The 26,904-nt window shown below is 42.1% G+C and overlaps 1 protein-coding gene across 2 annotated transcripts in view; it reads right to left on the minus strand.

Moving 5' to 3' along the window:
* The window catches only part of stat4 (signal transducer and activator of transcription 4), a 115,777-nt gene extending 90,821 nt beyond the window's left edge, over positions 1 to 24,956 (minus strand). For both annotated transcript variants that reach the window (XM_059966896.1, XM_059966895.1), the window contains exons 1-2: positions 24,792 to 24,956; positions 10,361 to 10,489 (exon numbers count right to left, since the gene is read on the minus strand). In XM_059966896.1, the coding sequence (XP_059822879.1) occupies positions 10,361 to 10,488 (128 nt within the window). In that variant the 5' untranslated portion in view covers position 10,489; positions 24,792 to 24,956. The remainder of the gene's footprint in view (positions 1 to 10,360; positions 10,490 to 24,791) is intronic.
* Positions 24,957 to 26,904: the final 1,948 nt, after the last annotated feature.

A 26,904-nucleotide genomic window follows, 5' to 3' on the forward strand; every position in this document is an offset into this window, starting at 1 on the left:
CAAAATTAAGAGCATGGAAATTTTTATTTTCTCTTTGAATAAGCTGAAAAATATGAGGGGGTGGAAATTGTGTCAAAACTGGAAGAAACTTGGCTTTGGTGTCACCTACTATCCAATGCACTGCTACCAATAAAGAGACTAAATTAATCCGTGGAAGGAAACATTGGGAGGCAACACAACTTGTGGCTGAAATACTTGCACCAGACAAATTTCTTCCCAGGAGGTCGAGGCAGACAGGTTTGTCTGATGGACAAGTTAGTCCTACTCCGCTATAAATTCAGATTCAGTTTATTGTCATTTAAAAACCACAAATGCAATGCAGTTAAAAAATGAGACAACGTCATTCCAGAATGATATCAACAAAGCACATGACAAAATAGACTACACCAGAAAATCCACATAATGTTTGGCAATCCCCAATCCAGAGTCCAGAGAGGCTGCTGCGTATTAACATTGCGCTACCATCTTAGCGCGTGTTGCAGAAAGGAGCTCCAAATCCACCAGACAAAACAAGATCAAAAACCAAAGCTACAAGACCTGCACAAAACCACATAGTTACAACATCTAGTTACAACAGTGCAAACAATACCATAATTTGATAAAAACAGACCATGGGCATGGTAAATATAGTCCAAAGATGTTAAAAGATAGTAAGTTCAAAAGAAACCACCATACAGTTTCCACAAAGATCAAAACTGAAGTGAATAGACAATAATAGACAATAGACAATAGGTGCAGGAGTAGGCCATTCAGCCCTTCGAGCCAGCACCACCATTCAATATGATCATGGCTGATCATCCACAATCAGTACTCCGTTCCTGCCTTCTCCCCATATCCCTTGACTCCGCTATCTTTAAGTGCTCTATCTAACTTTTTCTTGAAAGCATCCAGAGAATTGGCCTCCACTGCCTTCTGAGGCAGAGCATTCCATAGATCCACAACTCTCTGGGTGAACAAGTTTTTCCTGAACTCCTCTAAATGGCCTACCCAATATTCTTAAACTGTGGCCTCTGGTTCTGGACTCCCCCAACATCGGGAACATGTTTCCTGCCTCTAGCATGTCCAATCCCTTAATAATCTTATAGGTTTCAATCAGATCCCCTCTCATCCTTCTGTAAGGCCATTCGCTCCAATCTTTCAACATATGACAGTCCCGCCATCCCAGGAATTAACCTCGTGAACCTACGCTGCACTCCCTCAATAGCAAGAATGTCCTTCCTCAGATTTGGAGACCAAAACTGAACACAATACTCCAGGTCCTGCTCGTTCTGAACTAATCTGCATACTTAATGCAGGATCCTGATATCTTCTTGTGAATATTGTGCTGGAAGGATCAAGCTGAGGCTAAGCCTAGGCAGGAATGCAGTTGGATTTCAGAGTGTCAAACATTATTCTTAAGTTAATTACAAGCATCTCAACTTCAGTCAACTACTATGCTTCATGATTCACATGTGAAAAGCAGTCTCCTCCATAAGGCACCACCATGCTGCCTGTTTACATGAGTACCTCCCTTAAAATATTCTTTTCTTTTTCCCTTTAGATGTCCATTTACCTGAACATGATGCATTCAGTGGTTGAACTATTGATACAATTGGCACAGAAAAAGGCTGTGCAACATATGTTGGATGAAGGATCCATGCTTTACCTGTTTTCAGGCTCTTGCTTCAATGCCATATGATATGGAATCGTAAGACCTCTTTCCACTTACACAAATAATAGTTAGAATCTTGTCATCACTGCTACTTCAGTGAACTCAGACCTTCAAGCTTAAAAATAAATTCTTCCACTTCCTTGTGAACTTTCCACAAATTACTTTATATCTGTGTAACTAAAACATTAAGCTTTGTCTCTCCTAAAGAAAGAAAATCTTGCTTAGCCAATCTTTCCTCCCAACAATTACTTCATCCACAAAAGCACTCAGATAAAGAGAGGTCTGGATAGGGAAAGCAGAAATGTCTATATCCCTAAGCAGAATGGTCAGTAACTAGGAGACATGGTAGAAGATCAGAGAGGACGTACACAAAAATATTTTGCTGAATAAGTGAAGGAAGATTGATGGTTAATGGCTGAAAGGATAGTGGACAAATTCACACCAATTTAAAAACACATCCAGATGAACAGTTGAAGAACCATAATCTTTGGTACTGGAATGTTTGAGTAACCTGAAGTCCATTTGTGGTTAGCATAACCATGGTGGTCTGAACAACCTATCTCTATGGTACAGTGTTCATCTTTGTGAATCTCCTCTGCACTTCCCCTTTTGTTATCTATTCTTCCCATTAAGTTGTGACAAGAACTGTACAAGGTACTACAGATTTGGTGAAAACTTGTATTTAATATTTGATGTGACCTCCCTACTCTGCAGCCAAAGAGTTAAGAACACAAAGAGAATAAAGAGGAATATAGTGCTTTTTCCTTCTCCTTTCATTCTGTTTGTTTTTTGTGTTTTGTATTTTGTATTCTTGTATTTTGATTCTGCATAGGTGATTCTTATTTACCTAGTTAGGCATGCAATGTGTTAAGATACAAACAAATCTACAACTTCTGCCTAGTTGCATCATGAGTATTAATGACTCAGAATCTATTGATGGTGAGTATTTTGAACAATAAATTTTAAATGTAGCATGAGGGGTTTAAGTTACTGATATTAGTTTTGGCAATAGTTGATTTGATTCGAAAATTAGATTAGGATTTAAGTCTGCTGGAATCATTTGAAGGCAGTATCAAATATTCGGCTTCAAAATGTTCTGGATAAACTGTGAGTTTGCACTGAATGACTCTTCTAACTTCAGTTAATTGGTAAGATTTCTGCATATGAGTCAATATGTTACAGAATCAAGCTTCACACAATCTAGCACATAAGCTGATTACTTCACAACAGCTCTGAGGAGGTGCCACACTGTTGGAGGTGCCATCTTTCAAATGAGACATTGTTATTCTGATAAAAGTTTGACATATGAAAGAATGCAGATAAGAGAAATCTGAAATTAAAAAACAACACAGGAAGTGTTGAAATATTCAGCAAATCAGGTAGCATCCACGGAGGGAGAACACTTTAGATTTCAGTACAATGGTGAAAATAAAAGGTCAATAACTTGAAACGACAAGTTTATTTTATCCATCACGAATGTTATGTGACCTATTGTACATCTCAAACATTGTTTTTTCTGCTTCCCCACAACTACAGTATTTTGCTCTGATGTAAATGAGGGTTCTCTGGCTGATCACAGGTGCATGCAAAAAATCCAATAGCTCAAAAATGCTGAGAGTGCCAGTACTCTGATAGGATTATACTACAGATCCAGCCCCTATAGCCACTGGGACATTGAAAAACAGATATATAAGCATATTTGGGAAAGGTGAAAAACAGAGATACTGTAGTGGGTGACTTCCACTTCCATAATAGAAATTGGGATCTGCTTTGTGCAAGAGTTGTAGAGAGGGCAGAATTTGTTAGGTGCATTGATATTTCTTAGATCAATATGTGAATAGTTCAATGAGATAAGGGTCCATACTGTACCTAGTGTTGGATAATGAATCTGGCCAAGTGACTGACCTTTCAGTTGGAGAACAGTTAGTGAACTATGATCACAACTTCTTAAGTTTTAAGATAATTATAGATAAGGATAAGTATGACTGTTGCAAGAGAATATTGACTTAGAGCTGGGCAAGTTACAACAGTTTTAGGTAGAAACTGGGGAGAGATGATTGGAACAGCTGCTGATGGGATTCTGTAGGTAAATGCAGTTTCAGGAAAACAAATTTGAACAGAAATCAGATGCATGTCAACTGTTGATCCTGCTGACAAATTTGCAGTCTGTGGAAAATAAAATTGAAGACCTCAGAGCAAGATTGCTGTACCAGAGGGGCATCAGGACTGCTATGTACTTTGCTTCACAGAAATGTGGTTCACTTCCGTCCTTTCGGATGCACAGCTTCAGCTTGATGGCTTCATTATTCCCCGAAAAGACAGGATGGCTCAGTGTATTAAATGCAGAGGAAGTGGAGTATGCTGTATGATTAATTCATTGTGGGGTGCACAAGCATGACAGTTCTGTCACAGTCCTGCTCACCTGAATTAGAATGTCTAGCAGCAAAAGCCATCCATTTTACCTTTTGAGGGAGTTTTCTGTCATCATCCTGGTAGCAGTGTACATTTCACCTTAGGCCCATGTCAAGCAGACTCTGAGGAGTAGAGCACTGTAATCAGCAGGCAGAAAACTGCACACCCTGATGCTTTTGCGGGGAATTTCAACCAGGCCAACTTGAAGGAGCCTCTGAACAACTACCATAAACACACCACCTGTAGAACTAGAGGAGTCAACACACTTGAACACTGTTTTACCACCATCAAGAACACTAGAACACTTACTGTGCCATCTACACCCACACTTTGGAAAGTCCAATAGCTGCACTTCTATAGGCAGAGACTAATGACCACAGCAGCAGTAGTTAGGACCAAGAAGGTATTGGTCAAGGGAGGCAGAAGAACATTTACAGGACTGCTTTGAGTCATTGGACTGGACAATAGTCGGGGATTCATCTTCGAGTCTGAATGAATATGCCACAGTTGTCACCAACTTCATTAAAACCTGTGTGAATGAGTGTGTGCCTACGAGAACATACCTGAATCAAAAGCCATGGTTGAACCACAAAATTCGTAGTCTGCTGAGGGCTAGACCATGGTATTTAAGTCTGGCAATCTAGTACTATACAAGACGTACAGGTGCAAACTTCAGAAGGCTACCTTAAGAGCAAAAAATCAATTCCAATTGAGGCTAGAGAGAGAAACAGATGCACATCAGCTTTGGCAGGGTTTGCAGGACATTACTTCCTACAAAGTGAAACTAACATAAAAATGGCAGTGATGCTTCACTCCCAGATGAGCTCAATGGCCTTTGTGCACACTTTGAAAATGAGATCCCTGCAGCATCTGGTTGTCACGGTCTGGTCAGTGGATTCCGCATTCTGGTTGTTTCTGTTTTCCCATGTTCCATTGGGCACCTTAATTGAGGCACCTGATTCTCATTTTGGGCCCGCAACATAAATAGCTCCGGGGTCCAGCGATTCCTTTGCTGGACTGTCCCGTCAGAAACCCACACCAAGAAGTTTGGCGTCCGAAACCCATACCAAGAAGCTCGATACCAGAAACCAGTTACCAGAAGCACTTGACCTCAGCCAGTGCAGGAAGTCTGGACCATTATTGGAGCTACCGAGAATCGTGGACTCTAGGTTGCTTCTGTGCCTGTGGCTGCTTAGCAAATTCAGTCGTTTTCGTGTCCAGCTGAGTTGCCGGCTGTCCACGACTGCTCTGAGTAAGGTATGAAATCTGACACTTTCGTGGCCAGCTGAGAATTACTGGTGGTTTGAGTCCCGACTCTGTGTCCAAGAAGAGTCCAAGTCTAGTCAAGTCTGAGTCTGAGTCTGAGTTCCAGGTCAAGCCAAGCCCAAATTCCAGGTTAAGCCAAGTCCAAGCCCCTGGTCAAGCTAAGTCAAGACACAGGCACCGAGTCCCTGCCAAGACCCGATTTCCGAGTCATGACCCGAGTTCCCAGTCATGTCCATGTCCAAGCCAAGCCAAGTCCAAGTTCTAAGTCAAGAACTAAGTCAAGACACAGATACCAAGTCCCTGCCAGGACCCAAGTTCCACGTCATGACCCGAGTTCCCAGTCATGTCCATGTCCAAGTCAAGCCAAGTCCGAGTTCCAGGTCAAGCCAAGTCCGAGTTCTAGTCAAGACTCAGGTACCAAGTCCCTGCCAAGACCTGAGTTCCCAGTCAAGTCCAAGTCCCACGTCCTAGCCCAGGTTGTATCCTATGTCTACATCCATGTTGTCATCTTGTCCTTGCTCCTTGGCTTCCCTAGTGTTCTTAATAAACATTGTCCTGTTCATACTACTTCAGTGTCTGTGCCTTGCATTTGGGTTCGCTCCTAACGCCCCCTTGTGACCCTGGTGACCCTGTGATCTCTATCTTGGAGGCTGATATCAGAAGAGGTGAGCCCTTGTAGGGCATTAGGCCCACATGGTATACCCAATAGGGCTCTGAAATCCTGTGCCAACCAACTGGTGGGAATGTTTAAGGAAATCCTCAATCTCTCACTGCTACAGCTGGAGGTTCCATGCTTCAAAAGGGCAACAATCATACCAGTGCCCAATAAGAGTAGGGTGAGCTGTCTCTATGACTATCATCCAGTGGAACTCATATCTACTGAAATGAAATGCTTTGAGAGGCTGGTCATGGCTAGAATCAACTCCTGCTTATGCAAGGACCTGGATCTGCTGCAGTTTGCCTATTGTCACAAAAAGTCCACAGCAGATGCAGTCTCACTGGCTCTCCACTCAGCCTTGAATCACCTGGACAATAGTAATATTTACATCAGACTACTGTTTATTGACTATAGCTCAGCGTTCGACACAATCATATTCCCAATTTTAATCAAAATGCTCCAAAACCTTGTCCTCTGTACCTTTCTCTACAACTGGATCCTTGACTTGCTCAACAGGAGAGCACAGTCTGTACAGATTGGAAATAACATCTCCTCACTGATAATCAACAGTGGTGCACGTCAAGAATGTGTGCTTGGCCCACTACTAAACTCTCTATACACTCATGTGTGGTAGGCACAGCTCAAATGCCATCTATAAATTTGCTGACGACAGAACTATTGTTGGTAGAAATTCAGGTGATGACGAGGAGGCATACAGGAGTGAGGAAGATCAGCTGGTTGAGTGGTATCACAGTAACATCAGTAAGACCAAAGAATCGACCTGCTGAGTTCTGACAGCATTTTGTGTTTTTATTTATTTCCAGCATCTGCAGATTCACTCATGTTGCCTTTGAATTCACTACTGTGAAGCCTCTTCCAGTGATGCCTACACTGAAGAAGTTCAGATCTTCTCTCCGACAGGCGTTCAGTGAGAGCCTCTCTCTCTCTGCTCCCAACCTACAATTTCTTCGGCCCTGAAACTTTTGGACCACACGCTAACCCAGACCCAGTATTATAGTCACATATCCTTCCTTGGTGCGTGTCTCCGCAACCAACTAACTCCAGTCAACACTACCTCCTCCCATAGATGCTGTCTGGCCTGCTGAGTTCTGCCAGCATTTTGTGATTTTATCAAAGAATCGATTATAGATTTCAGGAAGGGTAGGATGAGAATATAGTTGTCAGCCCTCATTTAGGGATCAAAAATGGATGGGGTGAGCAGTTTCAAGTTCCTGGGTGTCAACATCTTCAAGGCTCTTATCCTGGCCCATCATAATGATGCAATTACACAGAAGGCACAACAGTAGCTATATTTCATTAGTCTTTGAGGAGAATTGGTGTATCACCAAAGACACTCTCAAATTTCTACAAATGTACTATGGAGAACATTTTAACTGGTTGCATTACCATCTAGTATGGAGGGGCCACTGCTCAGGATCAGAAAAAGCTGCGGAATATTGTAAACTCAGTCAGCTCCATCATGGCCAATGGCCTTCCCAGCATCCAGGACCCATTCAAAAGATGATGCCTCAAAAAGGAGGTATCCGTAATTAAGGTCCATCATCACCCACGGCATGCCCCTTAACATTGCTACCGATAAGTAGGTGGTACAGGAGCCTGGAGACACACAGTCAGTGTGTCAGGAACAGTTTCTTCTCCTCTGTGATCAGATTTCTGAACTGGCACTGAATTCATGAACACTTCCTTAGTAATTTTTTCACAAATAAGAGAAAACTTGCAGATGCTGGAAATCCGAGCAACACACACAAAATGCTGGAGGAGCTCAACAGGCCAGGCAGCATCAATGGAAAAAATACAGACAACGTTTGGGCTGAAACCCAAACTCAAAAAATTGAGTGGTGTGTAGAACATGGTGGAAGAAGCAACAGGGTTTCCGTCCAAAAAAGACAGTAAACAATAGGTGCAGGAGTAGGCCATTCAGCCCTTCAAGCCAGCACCACCATTCAATGTGACCATGGCTGATCATCCACAATCAGTACCCCACTTCTGCCTTCTCCCCCATATCCCTTGACTCCACTATCTTTAAGAGCTCTATCTAACTCTTTCTTGAAATCTTCCAGAGAATTGGCCTCCACTGCCTTCTGAGACAGAGCATTCCACAGATCCGTAACCCTCTGGGTGAAAAAGTTTTTCTGCACACTGTTCTAAATGGCCTACCCCTTATTCTTAAACTGTGCCCTCTGGTTCTGGACTCACCCAACATCGGGAACGTGTTTCCTGCCTCTAGTGTGTCCAATTCCTTAATAATCTTATATGTTTCAATCGGATCCCCTCTCATCCTTCTAAATTCCAGTGTATACAAGCCCAATTGTTGCAATCTTTCAACATATGACAGTCCTGCCATCCCAGGAATTAACCTCGTGAACCTACGGTGCCCTCCCTCAATAGCAAGAATGTCCTTCCTCAAATTTGGAGACCAAAACTGCACATAGTACTCCAGGTGTGGTCTCACCAGGGTCCTGTACAACTGCAGAAGGATTTCTTTGCTCCTATACGCAACTCCCCTTGTTATGAAGGCCAACATGCCATTACTTTTCTTCACTGCCTGCTGTGCCTGTTTGCTTATTTTCAGTGAGTGATGAACAAGGATACCTAGATCTCATTGTACTTCCCCTTTTCCTAACTTGACACCATTCAGATAGTAATCTGCCTTCCTGTTCTTGCCACCAAAGTGGATAATCTCATATCCACGTGAAACTGCATCTGCCATGCATCTGCCCACTCACCCAAACTGTCCAAGTCACCCTGCATTCTCATAACATCCTCCTCACATTTCATCTTTTCATATTTCAGTCAAATGTCGACTATACTTTTTTTCCATAGATGCTGCCTGGCCTGCTGAGTTCCTCCAGTTCTTTGTCTGTGTTGCTTGGTAATTTTTTCCCTCTTTTCTGCACTACTTATTCATTTCATATATTCTTTTATTGTAATTTATAGTTTTTATTACTATATATTGGAATGTACTGTTGCCACAGAACAACAAATTTCATGACATATATCGGTGATATTAAACATAATTCTGATTCTGATTCTGGTTGGATGACTGTGACTAGTGGTGTTTTGCAGGGATCTGCACTGTGATCTCTGCTTTTTGTGATTTATGACTTGGATGAAAACTTAGATGGATGCTAAAGTTTGCACATGATACAAAGATTGATGGTGTTGTGTATAGTGTAGAAGAGTGCCAAAGGATACAGCAGGACATAGATGACTTGCAGATATGGACAGAGAGATGGCAGATGGAGTTTAACTTGGGCAAATGTGAAGTGTTGCATTTGGGAGATCAGATGTAAAGAGACCGTACATTGTTAATGACAGGACCATTGATGTGCAGTGTAATCTTGCAGCTCAAGTCTATAGCTCCCTGAATGTGGCTACACACAGCTTGATAAGGTGTTGAAGAAGGCATATGGCAGGCTTGCTTTATTATTTGAGAGAAATGAGTTCCAGAGTCAGGAAGTTATGTTGCATTTTTATAAAACTGTAGTTAGACTGCAGCTGGAGTTCTGCATTCAATTCCGATTGCCCATTATAGGAAGAGTGTTGGGGCTTTGGAGATGATGCAGAAGAGGTTTACCAGGATACAGGCATATGCTATAAGGAGAGGTTAGACAGTAGAGAAGCTGAGGGGAGATCTGATAGAGCTTGAAAAGTTTATGAGAAGTACAGATAGAGTAGACAGCCAGTATAGTACCTTTTTCCCAGAGTTGAAATGTCTGAGACCAGAGGGCATGTATTTAAGGTGAGAAGATTAAGTTCAAAAGACCTGTACAAAGCAGGTGTAAGTTCAAAGAGATATACAGAGTGGTGGTGGGGAGCAAATACAACTGAGGTGTTCAATAGGTTCTTAGGTACATGAATGTGCAGGAAATGAAGGATGGATAAAGGTGATCCGTTTTTAATGAGATACAACTTTTAATAGTAAACTTAAAGAGGCTATAAGTGTATATGAATTAACCCCAAACAGAAACAGGGATAAAACCAAATTAAGTCATATTCAAGATACATCTGAAGATGTTTTAGATATTCTTTCTAGCTCAGACATCTGGAAAGTTCTCTCTGTGTTTTGCCTACCCCTATTTTTCAAAATTTGTTTTCATCAAAGTATACAGCTGAACTTTCACTTTTCAGTTCCGAAGCAGAGCACTACTGAAACATCAGCATTAAGCTCTCTCCAGATTTATTATACAAGCTTCTTTGCATCATTTTACATTATGAAGATTTTGACCTTTGTGTTTTTAAATCTTTAGTTATTGAGATTTTTACTTTTCTTTATAATTGTGCAGAACAAAGTTAAATATGGATGAGTAACTAATTTTTCCAAATATAGTTGAAAGTAATCAGCTTCTCACCAATCCTGGTTTTCTAGCCAAACGGCCAGGAATTGACGGACCTCCATGGGAAATGTATCATCATACAATTGGTCCACTTTTTCCAGGAGTTGTGCATCCAGTTGATGGAGTTGATGCCATTGAGACATTCTGTCAAAAAATTTGTAGAGCAAAACTGATCAGCAGCAGAGCAAATTAATTTATCAGGAATTAAATAACTTAATTAAATTTTATAGAGCATCATAAAGAATTATTACAAGTAGATTTTAATTACCTTCTAAACCAGCTCTATAACCCAAAATGTACCTTTCATCTTTCCTCCTGCTTCTTATGCATAAATACCCAAACAGAAAAAATACTCACACTCAGAGGCAAGTGTGATGACATCACTAAATTGGCTTATTTTTATTCTTATTTATTTAGTGTTGGAATTTTCATATGACATGCTGATAACGTTGATAAAAGAGCGGCAAATAATTCAAAGAAAATACGTCAAGGAATAATTGCAGGAAAGTAATACTATGGTGTATACTTTCTAAATTCTCAACAAGGGAAGCCAATGTAAAAATTTAGCTCAATTGAGTTAATTGAGCATGCTAATTTTTCACTATTTTTAATCACCATTTAAAATCTGTTGCATCAACTGTCATCTACTTTATCTACTCTAAGCAAGTTCTAACATTTTTCATTATACGGACTGTATGGAAACTTTCAGAGTATCTTAAAAAGGAAAACTGCAGGGGTAAAGATGTTTGAGATTTCAGTCCTGCAGCTTAAAGCCAAGACTGTTGAAATACATTGCCTAGGATGACGAGACAAGAACTGTCTTGATATACAAGAGGATGGATTGGTGTTTTAGAGTTGGAAAATATTACATAGCAAGATTGAAAATCAAAATTATGGAGGTTAAACAGGAAGGTGGATTTTTAAATTTCATATCTATGCTGATTTAGCTGAGCCAAGTTCAAGCTTTCTAGATTAAAGCTACTTCCTGAGAAACCATTGCTCTTCCTCTGACCTCAGTATACACTGAGCACCTGTGTCTCTCAGGATAAATGCTATCAAACTATTTGCCTTTCTCATTGCTTGTGGCATCTGTCTGGTAGCTTCAGTGATTGTGTAAAAGCACAACACCCAAGTCCTTTTGAACATCAAACACCAGATAATCTCTCACCATTTACAAAATGTTCTCTGCTTCTCTGTTTTATGTCCCTAAGTGGGCGATCTCAGATTTTTCATATTATATTGCGCTGGCCATGCTCTTGCTCACACAGCTTGTTCATATGCCCTCGGAGCCTCTGGATATTGTCCTCCAAACTCTCAGTTACACTTGCTAATTATCATCAGCAAATCTGGGAATATGACATTTGGTTGCTTTAGCCAAATTGTGCTTATAGATTGAGAATAACAAGGCCCAAATACTCCTTCCACCAGTAAAACTAGTCACAAGCAGGGCAGCAACCAGTGAAGGGTCCATTTATTTCTACTTTACCGTGTTCAATAAACATTTTTCAATCCATGTAAATCTATTAACCCAATTCTATGTGCTCTGTCCTGGCTTACTGACTGCCCATGCCGGACCTTATCAAAAGCCTGCTAGAAATCCACTTGCATTATATGCACCAGTTCCTCTTCCTTTGTTTTCCTTATCATAAGCTCGACTACCTCCAGCACATTAGTTAAACATGATTTTTCTCCCATTCTGGCTCTGCTTAGTTCTGCTATTCTTTTAAGGGGTTCTATTATTGCATCTTTCATCATAGATTTGAACATTCCCCTGCCAACAACTCAGTAAATCTGTTTTCTCCTTCCTATTTTCTTCTGATAGCTTCTAATCCACAAGAACAATTCCAGAATCTGTTATTGGAGACATCCAGTGTAATTGTGTCCTTGTAACATACAACTAGACAGAGATGCCATTAAATTAAAGGTCATATTTTCCTTTGTTTATTTAGGGCCTTGATCCCTCCTGGCACCAAAAATCCCTACCCACTGATTTCCCTTCCAAATCTCTGATCTCATTATTCTCAGCATCTTAATCATAGATTATCTTTGATAATCTTCTTTCACTGTCACCCACATCTGCTTCCCCCACCCAACTGAACTTCCTTCTATGTCTTTCACTGGAGAAACAGGTCTTTTCAAACATGTATTTCCCTAAGGCAGCATATGATGGCAACGCTACAGTCAGACGAATGGATGTGATTAGTTAAAATTCTTATCAATCAAGCAGAAGTTTTAAGTGCACAGCTTCCAATCATTGGATTGTTATCTGCAAAAACATCCATGCATTTATTGAGGGTTAGTATACTTTCTAAGTACCTGCTCTAAAAATGGTCTCTGTTTCTAAAACGTATCTACAACCTTCTCATTTAGGATGTACAAATACCAAACATAGAAGACCAAAGTCCTTTTCCCCACCATAAAGCACAATTTTGTCCCAGTCCTTGACTTCTTCCCTGCTTGATCTCATTTGTTGCTGAAATGCTTTGTTACTTCCACACATAACTATTTCATTTCTAGTCTTCACTTTCCCCTGTTTACTTGAAGTCATTTAAAATGATTTTCCTCACATTCTAACTCCAGAAAAATTTAATTGTAATGTATTTGAAAACAAGGAAAAGAAGCTCTTGTTGAACATTCACAATTTTAATAGTTCCAGCTTGTAATTGCTACAACTGTCAAGGCCCTAAACACTGGGATTACTTCCCTACTTATCATAAGTTTATATCTTTAGTCCTTTAAGATCTACCTCCTTAACCAAGAATTGCAGATTTCCCTTCTTAACTCCATTGAAATGATGGATAGAGTTCCCCAAATCCCTTAATACCCCTGCTATAGAACGATCTATTTGTCTTAAATATATTTGGCCACTACTGCTTCCTTAGGTAGAGAATTCCACAGATTCCCTGCTCTTAGGGAAAGTAGTTTCCCCTCAACTCCATCCTAAATCTATTCCTTTGAATCTTGAGGAAATGTATTTTGAGATCCTCTTGGAAAAATTAAGATGACCCAGAGGCTGAGGGCCATGAGTGAATCCTGAATAGTAAGAGGAAGGGGAACAGGAGGGAATGGGAAAAGTATTAGAGGGTATCCTTGATCATCATCTAATTTCTTTCTCTCAACTAATGGGGGAACAGTTGCATTAGGAGTACAAGGAAATCCCTAAAAGAGAGCAGTTTTCATTTGGAGCCTGCAGAGTAGAAGTTACCATTGCAAACCAAGTCACCCTATCCATACTACAATCATTAGGGCAATAAACCAAATATTAAATCAGAGTGAAATCCCCTCAAGTCTTATGCATTCCAATGGCAATTTATATAATACCTCACCAGAAGGTTCTCTAATCCTATATTAAAAGTTCTCTACTTCCTAGAGTGGCACCTTGTTCAAAGAACCATGACCTGTGGACTATATATATTTTCCTTGGATTAATTCATTCTGCATGTCTACATATAGGTCAAGATCTTGACTTTAGGTCTACATAGTAGTTAGTGGTTTGTTAGCAAGGTAGCCACAACCCCCTAGTGTAGTATAACATAATGAAATTCTGATCACAAAGTTGTTCAGTCAGTAGTGACATACAATCAGCAATTAACATTTCAAGTCAATTAAGTCCACAATCATACTTCATTAAGAAAGTTCTTATAAGACTACAAATATCTTAAGCTAATAAAACAATTGACCATTTCAGTATATCAGGTTTGTCTTTATTTGACTGCAGCTCAGCATTCAATACCATCATCCCCTCAAAACTAATTAATAAGCTTCAATACCTTGGCCTCAATACCTCCTTGTGCAATTGGATCTTGGATTTCCTCACCTCACTTACAGAACCCAGTAAGTTTGGATAGGCAACAACACCTCTACAATCTCCATCACCACAGGTGCATCACAAGGCTGAGCAGTTAGCCCCCTGCTCTGCTCACTTTACACTTATGACTGTGTGGCTAAGCACAGATCCACTGCCATATTCAAGTTTGCTGATGACACCATTGCCAGAGGATGAATCAAAGGACATGACAGATCATTATATATGAAGAAGATTGAAAATCTGGCTGAGTGGTGTCACAACGACAACCTCTTTCTCGAATGTCAGCAAGACCAAGGAGCTGGTTATTGACTTCAGGAAGAGGAAACCATAAGACCATGAGTAGTAGGAGCAGAATTAGGCCATTTGGTACATCAAGTCTGCTCTGCCATTTCATCATGCTCTGAAGCATTTCCCTCTCTGCTCCAATCTCTTGCCTTCTCCCTGTATCTCTTCATGCACTGACTAATGAAAAGTCTATCAACCTCAGACTTAAATATACCAAATGATGCCACAACCACTTGCGGCAATGAATTCTACAGATTCACTACCCTTTGGTTAAAGAAATTCCTCCTCATCTCTGTTCTAAATAGACGTCGCTCTGTTCAGAGGCTGTGTCCTCTGGTCTTAGAGTACCCCCCCCCCCCCCATAGGAAATAGCCTCTCCACATCCACTGTCTCTCAGCCTTCCAACTATCCATAGGTTTTATTAGGATTCTCCATTCATTCTTCTGAATTCCAGTGTTTACAGCTCAGAGCCATCAACTGCTCCTCATATGTTAAGCCTTTCAATCTCAGAATCATTTTTATGAACCTCCTTTGTACCCTCTGCAGTTTTAGCACATACTTTCTAAGACATGGGGCCTAAACCTGCTAACGATACTCCAAGAGAGGCCTCATCAGTGCTTTATAAAATTTCAACATTCCATCTTTGCTTTTATATTCTAGTCTCATGAAATAAATGCTAACATTGCATTTGACTTCCTCCTTACTGACTCAAACTGCAAATTAACCTTTAGGGAATTCTGTACAAGGACTATCATGTCCATTTGTACCTCAGATTTTTTAATTTTTAGAAAATAGTCTATGCATTTATTTATTCTACCAAAGGGCATTAGCATATACTTCCTGATACTGTATTCAATCAGACACTTCTTTGCCCATTCTTCTCATCTTATCTAGTCCTTCCATAGCCTCTCTGCTTCCTCAACACTATCTGCATCCACCTACCTTCATATCATCCACAAACTTGGTCAATTCTGTCATCTAGATCATTCACATATAATGTAAAATGACGTAGACCACCACTAGTCACTGGCAGCCAACCAGAAAAGGCTCTTTATTTCAACTCTTTGCCTCCTGCCAATCAGCCATACTAGTATCTTACCTGTCATACCATGGGCACTTAACTTGTTAAGCAGCCTCATGTGTGATACCTTGTCAAAGGCCTTCTGAAAATCCAAGTACACAGCATCCATCGATTATCCTTCGTCTATCCTGTTTGTTATTTCCTCAAAGAATTCCAACAGATTTGTTAGGCAAGATTTTCCCTGAAGGAAACTATGCTGACTTCAGCCTATTTTATCATGCATCTCCAAGTATAGTACTCTAATACCACATCCTAACAGTTGACTTCAACATCTCACCAACTACTAAGGTCAGACTAACTGGCCCATAATTTCTGCCTCTCTCCTTTCTTGAAGAGTGGAGTGACATTTGCAATTTTTTCCTCCAGAACCATACCTGAATTCATTGATTCTTGAAAGATCATTACTAATGCCTCCACAATCTCTTCAGCTGCAATTATGTCATAACTTCTGCCTCTTACCACAAACTGCATCTGTTTGTAAACCAACTAATCCATCCTCAGTCCTATCACTTTGGTTCCTATTCCTGAGGACTATGAATCAGACCTCATCAGAGGATCAGAGATAGAGAGCGTCAGCAATTTTAAATTCTTTAGTGTTACTTTGAAGGGCCTGTCCTGGGCTCAGCACGTAAACTTAATTATCAAGAAAGCAAGACAGCTCCTCTATTTCCTTAGGAGTAAGCAGATATTCAGTGTGACATCTTAAACTTTGACAAACTTCTATAGGTGGAGAGTATATTGACTGGCTGCATCACATCCTGGTATGGAAACACCAGTGGCTTTGAATGAAAAATCCTACAGAAAGTAGTGGATACAGTCAAGTCCATCACAGGTAAAGCCCTCCCCCCATTGAGGATATCTACATGAAGCATTTTTGTAGGAAAACAGGATCCATTAACAGAGACCTCCACCATCCAGGTCATGCTCTCTTCTTGCTGCTGCCATTAGGTAGAAGCTACATGAGCCTCAGGACTCGCACCACTAGGTTCAGGAACAGTTATTACCCCTCAACCATCAGAGTCCTGAATGAAAGGGGATAACTTCATTAAACTTCACCTGCTGCCATCACTGCACTGTTCCACCTAGCTATGAGCTCACATTCAAGGAGCTTTCATCTCATATTCTCAATATTGTTTATTTATTTATTATTGTGCTTTCTTTTTGTATGTGCACAGTTTGCTATCTTTTGCCCACTGGTTGGACACCCAAGATGGTGTGGTCTTTCATTGATTCTCTTATGGATTTATTGAGTATACTCTCAAGGTCTGTATCTGGTGGTGTATCTGTACATTGATAACACATTTACTTTGAACTTTGAATACCCAAGGGATGTGACTGATGAGGAATCAGGGATTGAAACAGCATATATTTTATTCAGCTCCGAATTGGATCTGATCAATGCAGTGTGATGCTTTTGTGTGCAAGCCACAATTTTGCATTAATACTCTTGTTTTTCTTAGCTACCAGGATGGAAGCAGCCTCCCTAAAGCAGGAGGGAAGCTCAAATTGAAAATGTCTGCAAATACTCCTGCTATTGGAGGTTGTTAGGGCAGGTGGTAACATATGAATCCCCTTCTGTTCAAAACATGCATAGTCTTGAAACTACTTCATAACAATGACAAATAAAATGATACAACAATGAAAACAGTAACATGTTTTAATACATTCCCTAATTCACAACCTTGTCATGCTGGTAAAATTGTTAAAAGCACCCAGTGGAATGGTAAGGCCTGGGTATGTGTCCAATGGTTGAATGACAGACAGACAGACAGACTTACTTTATTAATCCTGAGGGAAATTGGGTTTCGTTACAGCCGTTATAAGGTTTATAAATAATCTTTCAGCAAGCTGTGTTTTGGACATAGATATGATGAATGTGTACAGTCTTTTTTTCCAGGGAAAGAGAATCATAAACTAGAGGAGGAGAAGATTTAACAGAGACTAGAGGAGCAATTTCTTCATGTAGAGTGTGGTACATATATGGAATGACCTTCCAGCGAAAGTGGTTGAAGCACATTTAAAAGACTTGTGGATAATGACATGGTATGAAAGATGTAGAGTGATATCTGCTAAACATGGGCAAATGGACAACCTTAGGTGGACGCTGTGCTTAACATGGGCAAACTGGCCAAAGGACCTATTTCAGTGCTGTATTACTCTATTTAGTTTACATGTGCACAATTTTTTCGACATCTTCTTACTATGTCACAATGCCCTCTATGTGGCTTCAGTGTAAATATGGAAACATTTTCCCCTTTCACTTTCAGCATGTATAGAAGTCAGAAGGAACATTTGCCCTGGATGGGCTACCTCCAGACTGTTGCTCATTGCCAACCGAAACCAATCTATTGCTGTTAGCTCTAGGGCACAGATGAAGCATGCTTTCTAAAGAGCTGCGCCAGTAAGTGAAATGATAACATTTTGAGGAGAACGTTGACATCCACAGCAGGCAACCCGCAATGCTGCAGCCATCTGCTGGAGCTGACTACAACGAGTATTGTTTCAGCTTTTAGAGGCATAACTGTTGGTAGACACAGAAACCATGTTGGTCCTTGTCTCCTTGAAGTCAACTCTTTGAAGTCTAAGCAGGATTCCGTCATGACAAAGAGCCGTGGTGTGTTAGCTGGGTAGGGATGGGGTGGGGTTAGTGGTTGACAGTGCTTATTTCTATTTCCGCTGTGGTAAGTAATTTTCTTTTTTCCATTTCTCAGTTCCTATAGTGGATGATCTGCTTGTGTATGACATCTCTATTCTTTGGCAGGAGAGTATATCTATTGACGTATGGATGGCATCTCTATTCATATAGAATAATGAATTATTGATAGGAAACATTTATTTGCTCCTGCAGTGTTACAATTTGCTTGTGAGTAGCATCACTGTATTCACTGAGAACAACATTTGCTCATTCGGTATCATCAGCTTCCTGGTCCTTTAGGCCTTCAGGTTGTGCCAGTGTTGTAGAGAACAGAACTCTTGCTAGACGAGGGTGAGATTGCATGGAGGCAGAAGGATTTTGGGTGACTGCCAACTGTGCCTCTACTGTAGTTGTTACCTGGACAAGTAGGAGATGGCTGATGTAACTGTCAGTGAGCTATTGCAAATAAATGTACATGACATCCAGAATGGAGGCTGCAGTGTCTTGGCTCTACCGATCCGCCAGTAAGAGTACAGAGATAGTCCTCTAGCCATTACCAACCTCCCAAAACGCGTAATCACAGTAGATGTGAGTGCTGCTGGGTAACAGTCACTGAGGCAATTCACCCTGCTCTTCATGAAGCAGGTGGGAACCTCGACTGCAGCAGTGAGAGGTTGAAGATGTCCTTGAACACGCCAACCAGTTGGTTGGAACAGGCTTTCAGTACCAAACCAGGTACACGATTAGTGCTTTGTGACGGTTCCCCTCTTGAATGATGTTCTGACATCAGCCTCAAAGACAGAGGTCACAGGGTTGACAGATGCTGTGGAGATTCATACAGGCATAGTACTATTCTCCCTTTCAAAGTGTGCACAAAAGGCACAGAGTTCAAGGACTGCAGCATCACTACCAACCTTGCAATTAAGTTTTGCCTTACAAGGTGTAATGGCATGCAAACCTTGCTACAGCTGTCATACATCCAATTGTCTCTCTAACTTCACAGGGGGTCACCTTTTGACTTTCACAATGCTTTCTGTATGTCACACCTGGACTTTGTTTAGGGTTCTAGATCACAAGTTAAATGCCACAGATCTAACACTCAGCAGACTGCAAATCTCCTGGTTTATCCAGAACATCTGGTTTAGGAAGACTTGTCATGTTTTTGTAGGTAGACACTCATCCACACAGGTTTTGATGAACTTGGTGATGGCTGTGGTATATTTGTTCAGATCCTTGAATATGGTCCACTCCACTATTTCAAGGTGATCCTGCAAAAGCTTCTACACTTCCTTGACCATTACATTTCTGTCCTCACCATTAGTACTATGCTCCTCAGCCTCTGCCAATATGCCAGGATTAGAAGTACAACCAGGTGGCTGGACTTTTACAATGTGCAGGTGCAGGATAGCAACACAAGCATTCTTGATGTTGGTCAAACAGGGATTGAGCTGTATTGGCATTATAGCGGAGTAAAGAGAAATACAGAGGCATGAGAGAGGAACTGGCCAAAGTTGACTGAAAGGGGACACTAGCAGGGATAGCAGCATTGGCTGGAGTTTCTGAGAGGAACATGGAAAATGCAGTGTCAGTTCTTTCTAAAGAAGAAGAAACATTCTAAAGGGAGAATAAAACAATTAAGGCTGACAGGAGAAGTCAATGATAAAATAAAAGCAAAAGAGAGGCCATACAATACAGCAAAACGATTGGGAAGCTTTTAAAAACCATTAGAAGGGAACTAAAAAAACAATAAGAGAAAAGATAATATATTAAGGTAAGCTTACCAATAACATAAAAGAGGATACCAAAGTGTTTTCAGATATATAAAGAGTAAAAGAGAGGCAAGAGTGGACATTGGACTACTAGAAAATGACTCTGGATAGGCAGTAGTGGGGAGCAAAAGGCATACTGTAAGGCAGCAGGTAGTTAGCACAATGCTTTACAGCACCAGCAATCAGGGTTCAATTCCCATCACTCTCTGTACATTCTCCTTGTGATTGCATGGGTTTTGTCCAGGTGTCCAGCATTCTCCCACATTGCAAAGATGTATGGGTCAGGGTTAGTAAGTTGTGGGCTATGTTGGGGCCGGAAGAAGAGCGACTCTTGTAGGCTGCCACCCCCAACTCATCCTTGGACTATGTGGGTCAATGACACATTTCACTGATAGTTTCAATATTTCAAATTACAGGTGACAAATAAAGCTAGATAAATTGAAAAAGTATTTTCAGTGAGTCTTCCCTGTGGAAGATGCCAGCTGGATGCCAGAAATTCAAAAGTGTCAGGAGGCAGATGTGTAGCTATTGCTAAGGAGAAGGTACTTGGGATTCTGAAAGATCTAAAGGCAGATATGTCACCTGAACCAGATGGACTCTACCCCAGGGTTCTGAAAGAGGTCACTGAAGAAATTGCGGAGGCATTTGTAGTGCTCTTTTGAGAGTCACTGGATTCTGAAATAATTCTGGAGAACTGGAGAATTACAAATGTCACTCTACTTTTTAAGATAGGAGGGAGGCGAAAGACAGGTAATTACAGACCTAACCTATGTGGTTGGCAAGATGTTGGAGTCCAATATTTAGGATGAGGTTTCGGGGTACTTTTGGACACATACAATATAATTCCCTTAAGGGGAATTCTTGACTAATAAATCAGTTGGAATTGCTTGAGGAAATAACTGGCAGTTTAGACAAAAGTGACTCAGTGGATGTTGTTTACTAGTATTTTCAGAAGACCTTTAACAAGGTACCACACATGAGACTGCTAAACAAAATAGGAACCCATGTTATTACAGAAAAGATACTGGCATAGATAGAAGGCAAAGATTGTGAATAGAGGTAGCCTTTTTGATTGGCTGCCTATGGCTACTTTTCACATGATATGTTAATAATCTGGATGATTGAATTGATGGCTTTGTAGCCAAGTATATGGATGTTACCAAGATAGTTGGAGGGGCAGGTAGTGTTGGGGAAGCAATAAATCTACAGAAGGGCATAGACAGCTTAGGTGAATAGGCAAAGAATTGGCAAATAGAATACAGTGTAAGGAATTGAATGGCCATACACTTTAGTAGAAGGAATAAAGGTGTCACAACCTTGGGTTGTGGGTAGAGTATTCTGAGAGTTCTGAATATTTTTGCTGCTTTTTGTGCATTCTCTGTGCTCTATCATGTATAATTATAATACATTGTTGCACTTTGGGATTTTATGTGTTATAGCTAAGTCTTCTGTAGTTTACATTTCAGTTGCAATTGTCCTTGGATACTTCCAATTAATTTTCCTCAAGATTTTGCAGGTGTCCATTTAAGAACCCTTGAATTTTTGCCTCTTATCAGTAGGGCTACTTAGAAGCTTATAAAGAGGCTGGGGTATTAATTAGCTGGGCACAGATTCCTTTGTGGCCTGGAGTGTATTTAAAGGGGCAGTGGTGGTCCTGATCCTTGCCTAGTGAAATTCTGGCCGAGTTATTCTGGGTTAACTGAGACTTTGTAAGCTCTACTGTTTTGTTTTTCTCTTTTGTTAATAAATTTCCTAGTTTTGTTTACCCCTTCTAAGGCTATGTATGATCCTGCATGTGGGTCACAAAAGACGTAGACTATTTTCTAAACAGGGAGTGCATTCAGAAATCAGAGGTGCAAAGGGACTTGGGAGTCCTAGTGCTGGATTTTCTAATGTCTAAGTTGCAAAGTTTGCAAGAATGATCCTGGGAATGAAAGGGTTAATGTATGAGGAACATTTAACAGCTTTGGGCTTGCACTCATTAGAGTTGTGAGGAATACCAGGAATCTCATTGGAAGGTTCTGAATATTGAATTGCCCAGAGAGAGCAGACATTGAAAAGATGTTTCCAATGGTGGGAGAGTCCAGGACCAGAGGGCAAGGCCTCAGAACAGAAGGATGTCTTTTTAGAATCTGTGAAATTCATTGCCACAGGTGACTGTGGAGGCCATGTTATTGGGTACATTTAAAGAGGATATTGGTAGGTTCTTGATTAGTAAGGCATCAAAAGTTATGGAGAGAGGCAGGAGAATGAGATTGAGAGGGAAAATGAATCAGCTATGGTTGATGACGGTTCTTTGGAATTCCAAAGAACTGTCATTATCTCAATAGGTAAATATCTCCTTATCCTAAATGATACACAACCATTCAGAGACCAAGATGGCCAATCACAGCTGCGGGTGGGTCGGGAAATAAAGATCACACTGCATCCATCCTTCATAAATCTGGAGGGAGAGGGACCCGGACCCTTGCAAGGTACAAGTCGAAATGGGAATGGGAAGTAGAATTGAAATGGGAGGTCATCGAAAGATCCCTCTTTTTGTGTCGGGCGAAGTGAAGGTGCTCAACGAAGCGATCTCCCAAGTTTCTTCGCGTCTCACCGGTATGTAGGAGGCCTCACCAGGAGCACCGGATACAGTAGATGACCACAACAGACTCACAGGTGAAGAGTTGCTTCACCTGGCCGGACTGTTTAGGACCCTGAACGGTAGTGGGAGAGGAGGTTTATTACAGGTATGGCACTTGTTCCGCTTTCAAGGGCAGCTACCAAGAGAGAGATCAATGGACAAGGGAGTCGCGTACAGAGTGATCCCTGCGTAATGCGAAAATGTGCTCGGTGGTGGGATCCCGTTGGAAATGGCGAAAGCTACGGAGAATTCTGTGCTGGACGAGGAGGGTGGTGGAGTGGTAGGTGAGGACAAGAGGAACCCTGTCTCTGGTGTGGTGGCGGGGGGATGGGGTGAGGGCAGATGTGCGCAAAATGCACGAGATGCGGGTGATGGTGGAGGAGAGAGGCCTGAGAAGAAATGCAGCAGGTAATGGAGGAACTGAGAGAAGGGGATGGCATTTTTACAAGTGACGGGGTAGCAAGAGGTACAGTCCAGGTAGCTGTGCTGCTTGGCCTGCTGAGTTCCTCCAGCATTTTGTGTGTGTAGCTGTGAGAGTCAGTGGGTTTATAAAAATATCAGATGGAGACAGAGATCGGGAAAGGGGAGAGAGGTGTCGGAAATTGACCAACTAAGGCAGGGTGAAAGTCCGAGGCAAAGTTGATGAAGTCGTCTAGCTCAGCATGGGTGCGAACCAGTAGCAATGCAGTCGCCGATGTAAGGTAGGAAGAGTTGGGAGCGATGCCGGTGTCGCCTTGGAACATAGACAGTTCCATAATGGCATACCTAGGACCCATGCGAGAGCCCATGGCTACACCTTTGGTTTGGAGGAAGTGGGAGGAGCCGAGGGAGACATTATTGAGGGTGAGGACCAGTTCCGCCAGACGGTGGAGAGTGGTGATGGAGGGGAGCTGGTTCGGTCTATTGCCCAGAAAGAAACGGAGTGTTTTAAAGCCCTCCTGATGGGAAATTGTGTATACGGACTGGACATCCATAGTGAAACTGAGATGATCGGGGCCAGGGAACTTAGTCATTGAAAAGATCAAGGGCGTGGGAAGTGTCACGGATGTAGAAAGGAAGGGACTGAACTGGGGGGAATAGAGGTATGCAGACACTAGTTCAGTGCGGCGGCAGCAGGCAGAAACAATGGACCTACCAGCACAGTTCGGAATTTTCTACCCTGGCATGTAGTAGAGGCTGAGTCACCCAGTTCATTCAAAAACAAGTTTTGTAAGATTTGTGGATATTATGGGAAGCAAACCATATAGGGACAGTGTGGAAGAATCAAGCTGAAAGTCAGTTCAAACCTGAAAGGCGAGATGGCATACTGGTTCTCGCGCCATTCTGCTTACTTGTTTTATTCTCAACGCAACAGCCATGCATTGTGATAGAACTTTATTTTTGCATTGCAATCTGTTTTTCTAACATATAGCTGAGAAAGCCAGGCAAGCATAAAGTTGACAAAACTGAGTCCCCTACATCGTGCATGACGAATGTAGACACTCAAGGGGTTTTCCTTTGCCGATGACTTAAGCTCTTGTAGAAACACGTCACGCAGTACTTAAGAATAATTCAGAGTAAATCCTGACCCGCGTGTAAATTATGAATGTCGAGAGAGCCATCCTGGAGTTTCCGTAAGGTTGATTAAAATATAACGGCTGCTCTTGCCAGAAAAAGCAGCACGACATCCTTGAAAGGAACAAAAGGGTCTACGTGCACTACACTAAACCAGTTCACAGTGTAAATGGAACACTTACACCCACACCTCTCGGGCCATAATATATTAAATAAGAAATGTGCTAATGTGAAAAAAATACGCAGCCGCAAAAAGGGTCATTCCATTATTTCTGTATTTTTTAAACAAATTCACAATGTGTACCCAATCTTATTCCCAGCCGCTTCGAAAAATTGCTAAGATCTAAGTAATCATCACACCTAACAGTCGCTCTTCTCAACTTGGAATTGTTTCACGATTAAACGGGTAAATGGTATTTTCGGATAAATATTTCATCCCTTTTGAGCTGAGAAATGAAGGCTAAAAACTAAAATAGGCTTAAGAAAATGGAATCAATGAAAGGAAAGTATTTGCTTAATTGATTGAAACACTGCGGGGATGTCCCAATATCTTCACCCGAAAACTATCGAACGGAAGGAATGTTAGGAAAGGAGAGTTGAATAGTCGTGGGTATTCAAACTATTTATGTTTAAAAAAAAACCGGATCGCATCAAATAAATAAAGCTTCCACCTGTGTCTGCCACTCACCTTCCAGTTTCTTTACAATACTCGCACTGTATGTGTCAGCTGCAACAGTGATCAGTCGGTATACATAGGAGCCTGTGCCGGCAGACTGGGTGCTGAGCGCAGCAGCGTGTGCTGCATTTACTCAGCCTGTGACGATCGGTGATTCCGTCACTGGGGAGCGCGGCGCGGCGCGGCGCGTGCGGCGTTGATGACCGCGCCTCGGTGGCTATCGGGCGGCTGCCTGATGCGCGCTGCCATGTGAAGGCGCGCGCCCGGGCGGCCCGCGCGGGCTGCCTCCCACTCAACCGCGCTGCGCGCGCTCCCCGTTTGTAAACGACGGCCGCCGCAAGAGTGGGGGGGGGGGGGGGGCGAAAGAGCTGCTTACACTCTTCCCCCACCGTCAGCACTTTCTCTTCCGTATTTCCAATTAGTCATTTGACAATGCGTATTCTCTATGTACACCGATACCTTGCAATATACGCGCTCACCTCATTGAAATATTGGCGCTCCGTCCCTGTGTGCAATTCCCCGCAGTACCTCCTTAACCCTCAGACACCTGTGAGGTACTGTAGAATTGAGGTAAGCTACTCTTCAAGGTTGAAGATTCAAGATGGTTTAATGTCATTTACAGTACTTAAGTGTAATGAGGGACGAATTAATTGTCACTCCATCAATGATGCAGCCAAAAAAACACAATAAATATAAATACATATAAGATAGTTTATGTACATAGATGGTTTGCGTGTCTATGGCACAGGAGTCTGTACATTAGGTGACTGACAGGAAATGATAAAGTAGTGGTGGGGGGTGGGTTAGTGGGAGGAGGTGTTGATTAGCCTGACTGGGGAAAGTAACTGTACTTGAGTTTAATAGTCCTGGTATGAATGCTACATAGACTCCTCCTTGTTAGGAGTGCAGCAAATAGTCCATGAGCTGGGTTGGGTTCCTTCATGAGGTAACTGGCCCTTTTCTGGCATTTTTCTGTATATACGTCCTTGATTGCTGGTTACATCAACTTCTATGTGGACTGCAATGTTCTGGCAAGAACTGTCCTTTGTTATTCAAATAATAACCCATGGGGAACAATTAAGGCCATCCTGAACACTAAAAAGAGGGTGTTTAGAGATGGAAATAGGGAGGAGCTGAGGACAATACAGAGGGACCTGAAAGCCAAGATCAGGGAGGCTAAAGACAGGTATAGGAGGAAGCTTGAGTGGATCCTCCAGCAGAACAACATGAGAGAGGTCTGGAGTGGGTTTCACTGGGTTCCGGTAAACTAGCAACAGAGGAGCTGAAGGTAGTGTAGACAGGGCCAACGAACTTAACCTGTTCTTAAACAGATTTGACACTGTGGCCCCTGCCCACCCCACCCCCCCCCCCCCGCATGATTCATCTAGTGTCGGCCCTCAACCAACACATACTCCACTCTCCCCTCCTACCCCTCCTCACAGCCCCCCACCCTGCTCTCGTGACTACCCCCTCCCCCACCTGAAACCACCACTGTGAGCTTCACAGCTGAACAGGTGAGAAGACAGCTGAAACGTTTCTGCCCAAGTAAGGCTGCAGGCCTGGATGGTGTCAGCCCCAGGGTGCCCAAAGCCTGTGCCCCCCAGCTATGTGGGGTACTTCACCATGTCTTCAGCCTGAGCTTGAGTCTCCAGAGAGTTCCTGTGCTGTGGAAGACTTCTTGCCTCGTCCCTGTGCCAAAGATGCCGCTCCCCAGTGGCTCCAATGACTACAGACCGGTGGCATTGACCTCCCATATCATGAAGACCCTGGAGAGACTTGTTCTGGAGCAGCTCTGGCCTATGGTTAGGCCACACTTAGGCCCCTCCAGTTCGCCTACCAGCCTCGACTAGGAGTTGAGGATGCCATCGTCTACCTGCTGAACTGTGTCTATGCCCACTTGGACAAGCCGGCGAGCACTGTGAGGATCATGTTTTTTGACTTCTCCAGTGCGTTCAACACCATCCGCCCTGCTCTGCTGGGTGAGAAGCTGACAGTGATGCAGGTGGATGCTTCCCTGGTGTCGTGGATTATTGATTATATGACTGGCAGACCACAGTATGTGCAATTGCAACACTGTGTGTCAGACAGAGATAAGGAGATAAGGGTTAAGGGGGGGAGGGTTAAT

The sequence above is a fragment of the Hypanus sabinus genome, chromosome 4 (genome assembly GCF_030144855.1).
Source record: "Hypanus sabinus isolate sHypSab1 chromosome 4, sHypSab1.hap1, whole genome shotgun sequence".
NCBI classification, from domain to species: domain Eukaryota; kingdom Metazoa; phylum Chordata; class Chondrichthyes; order Myliobatiformes; family Dasyatidae; genus Hypanus; species Hypanus sabinus.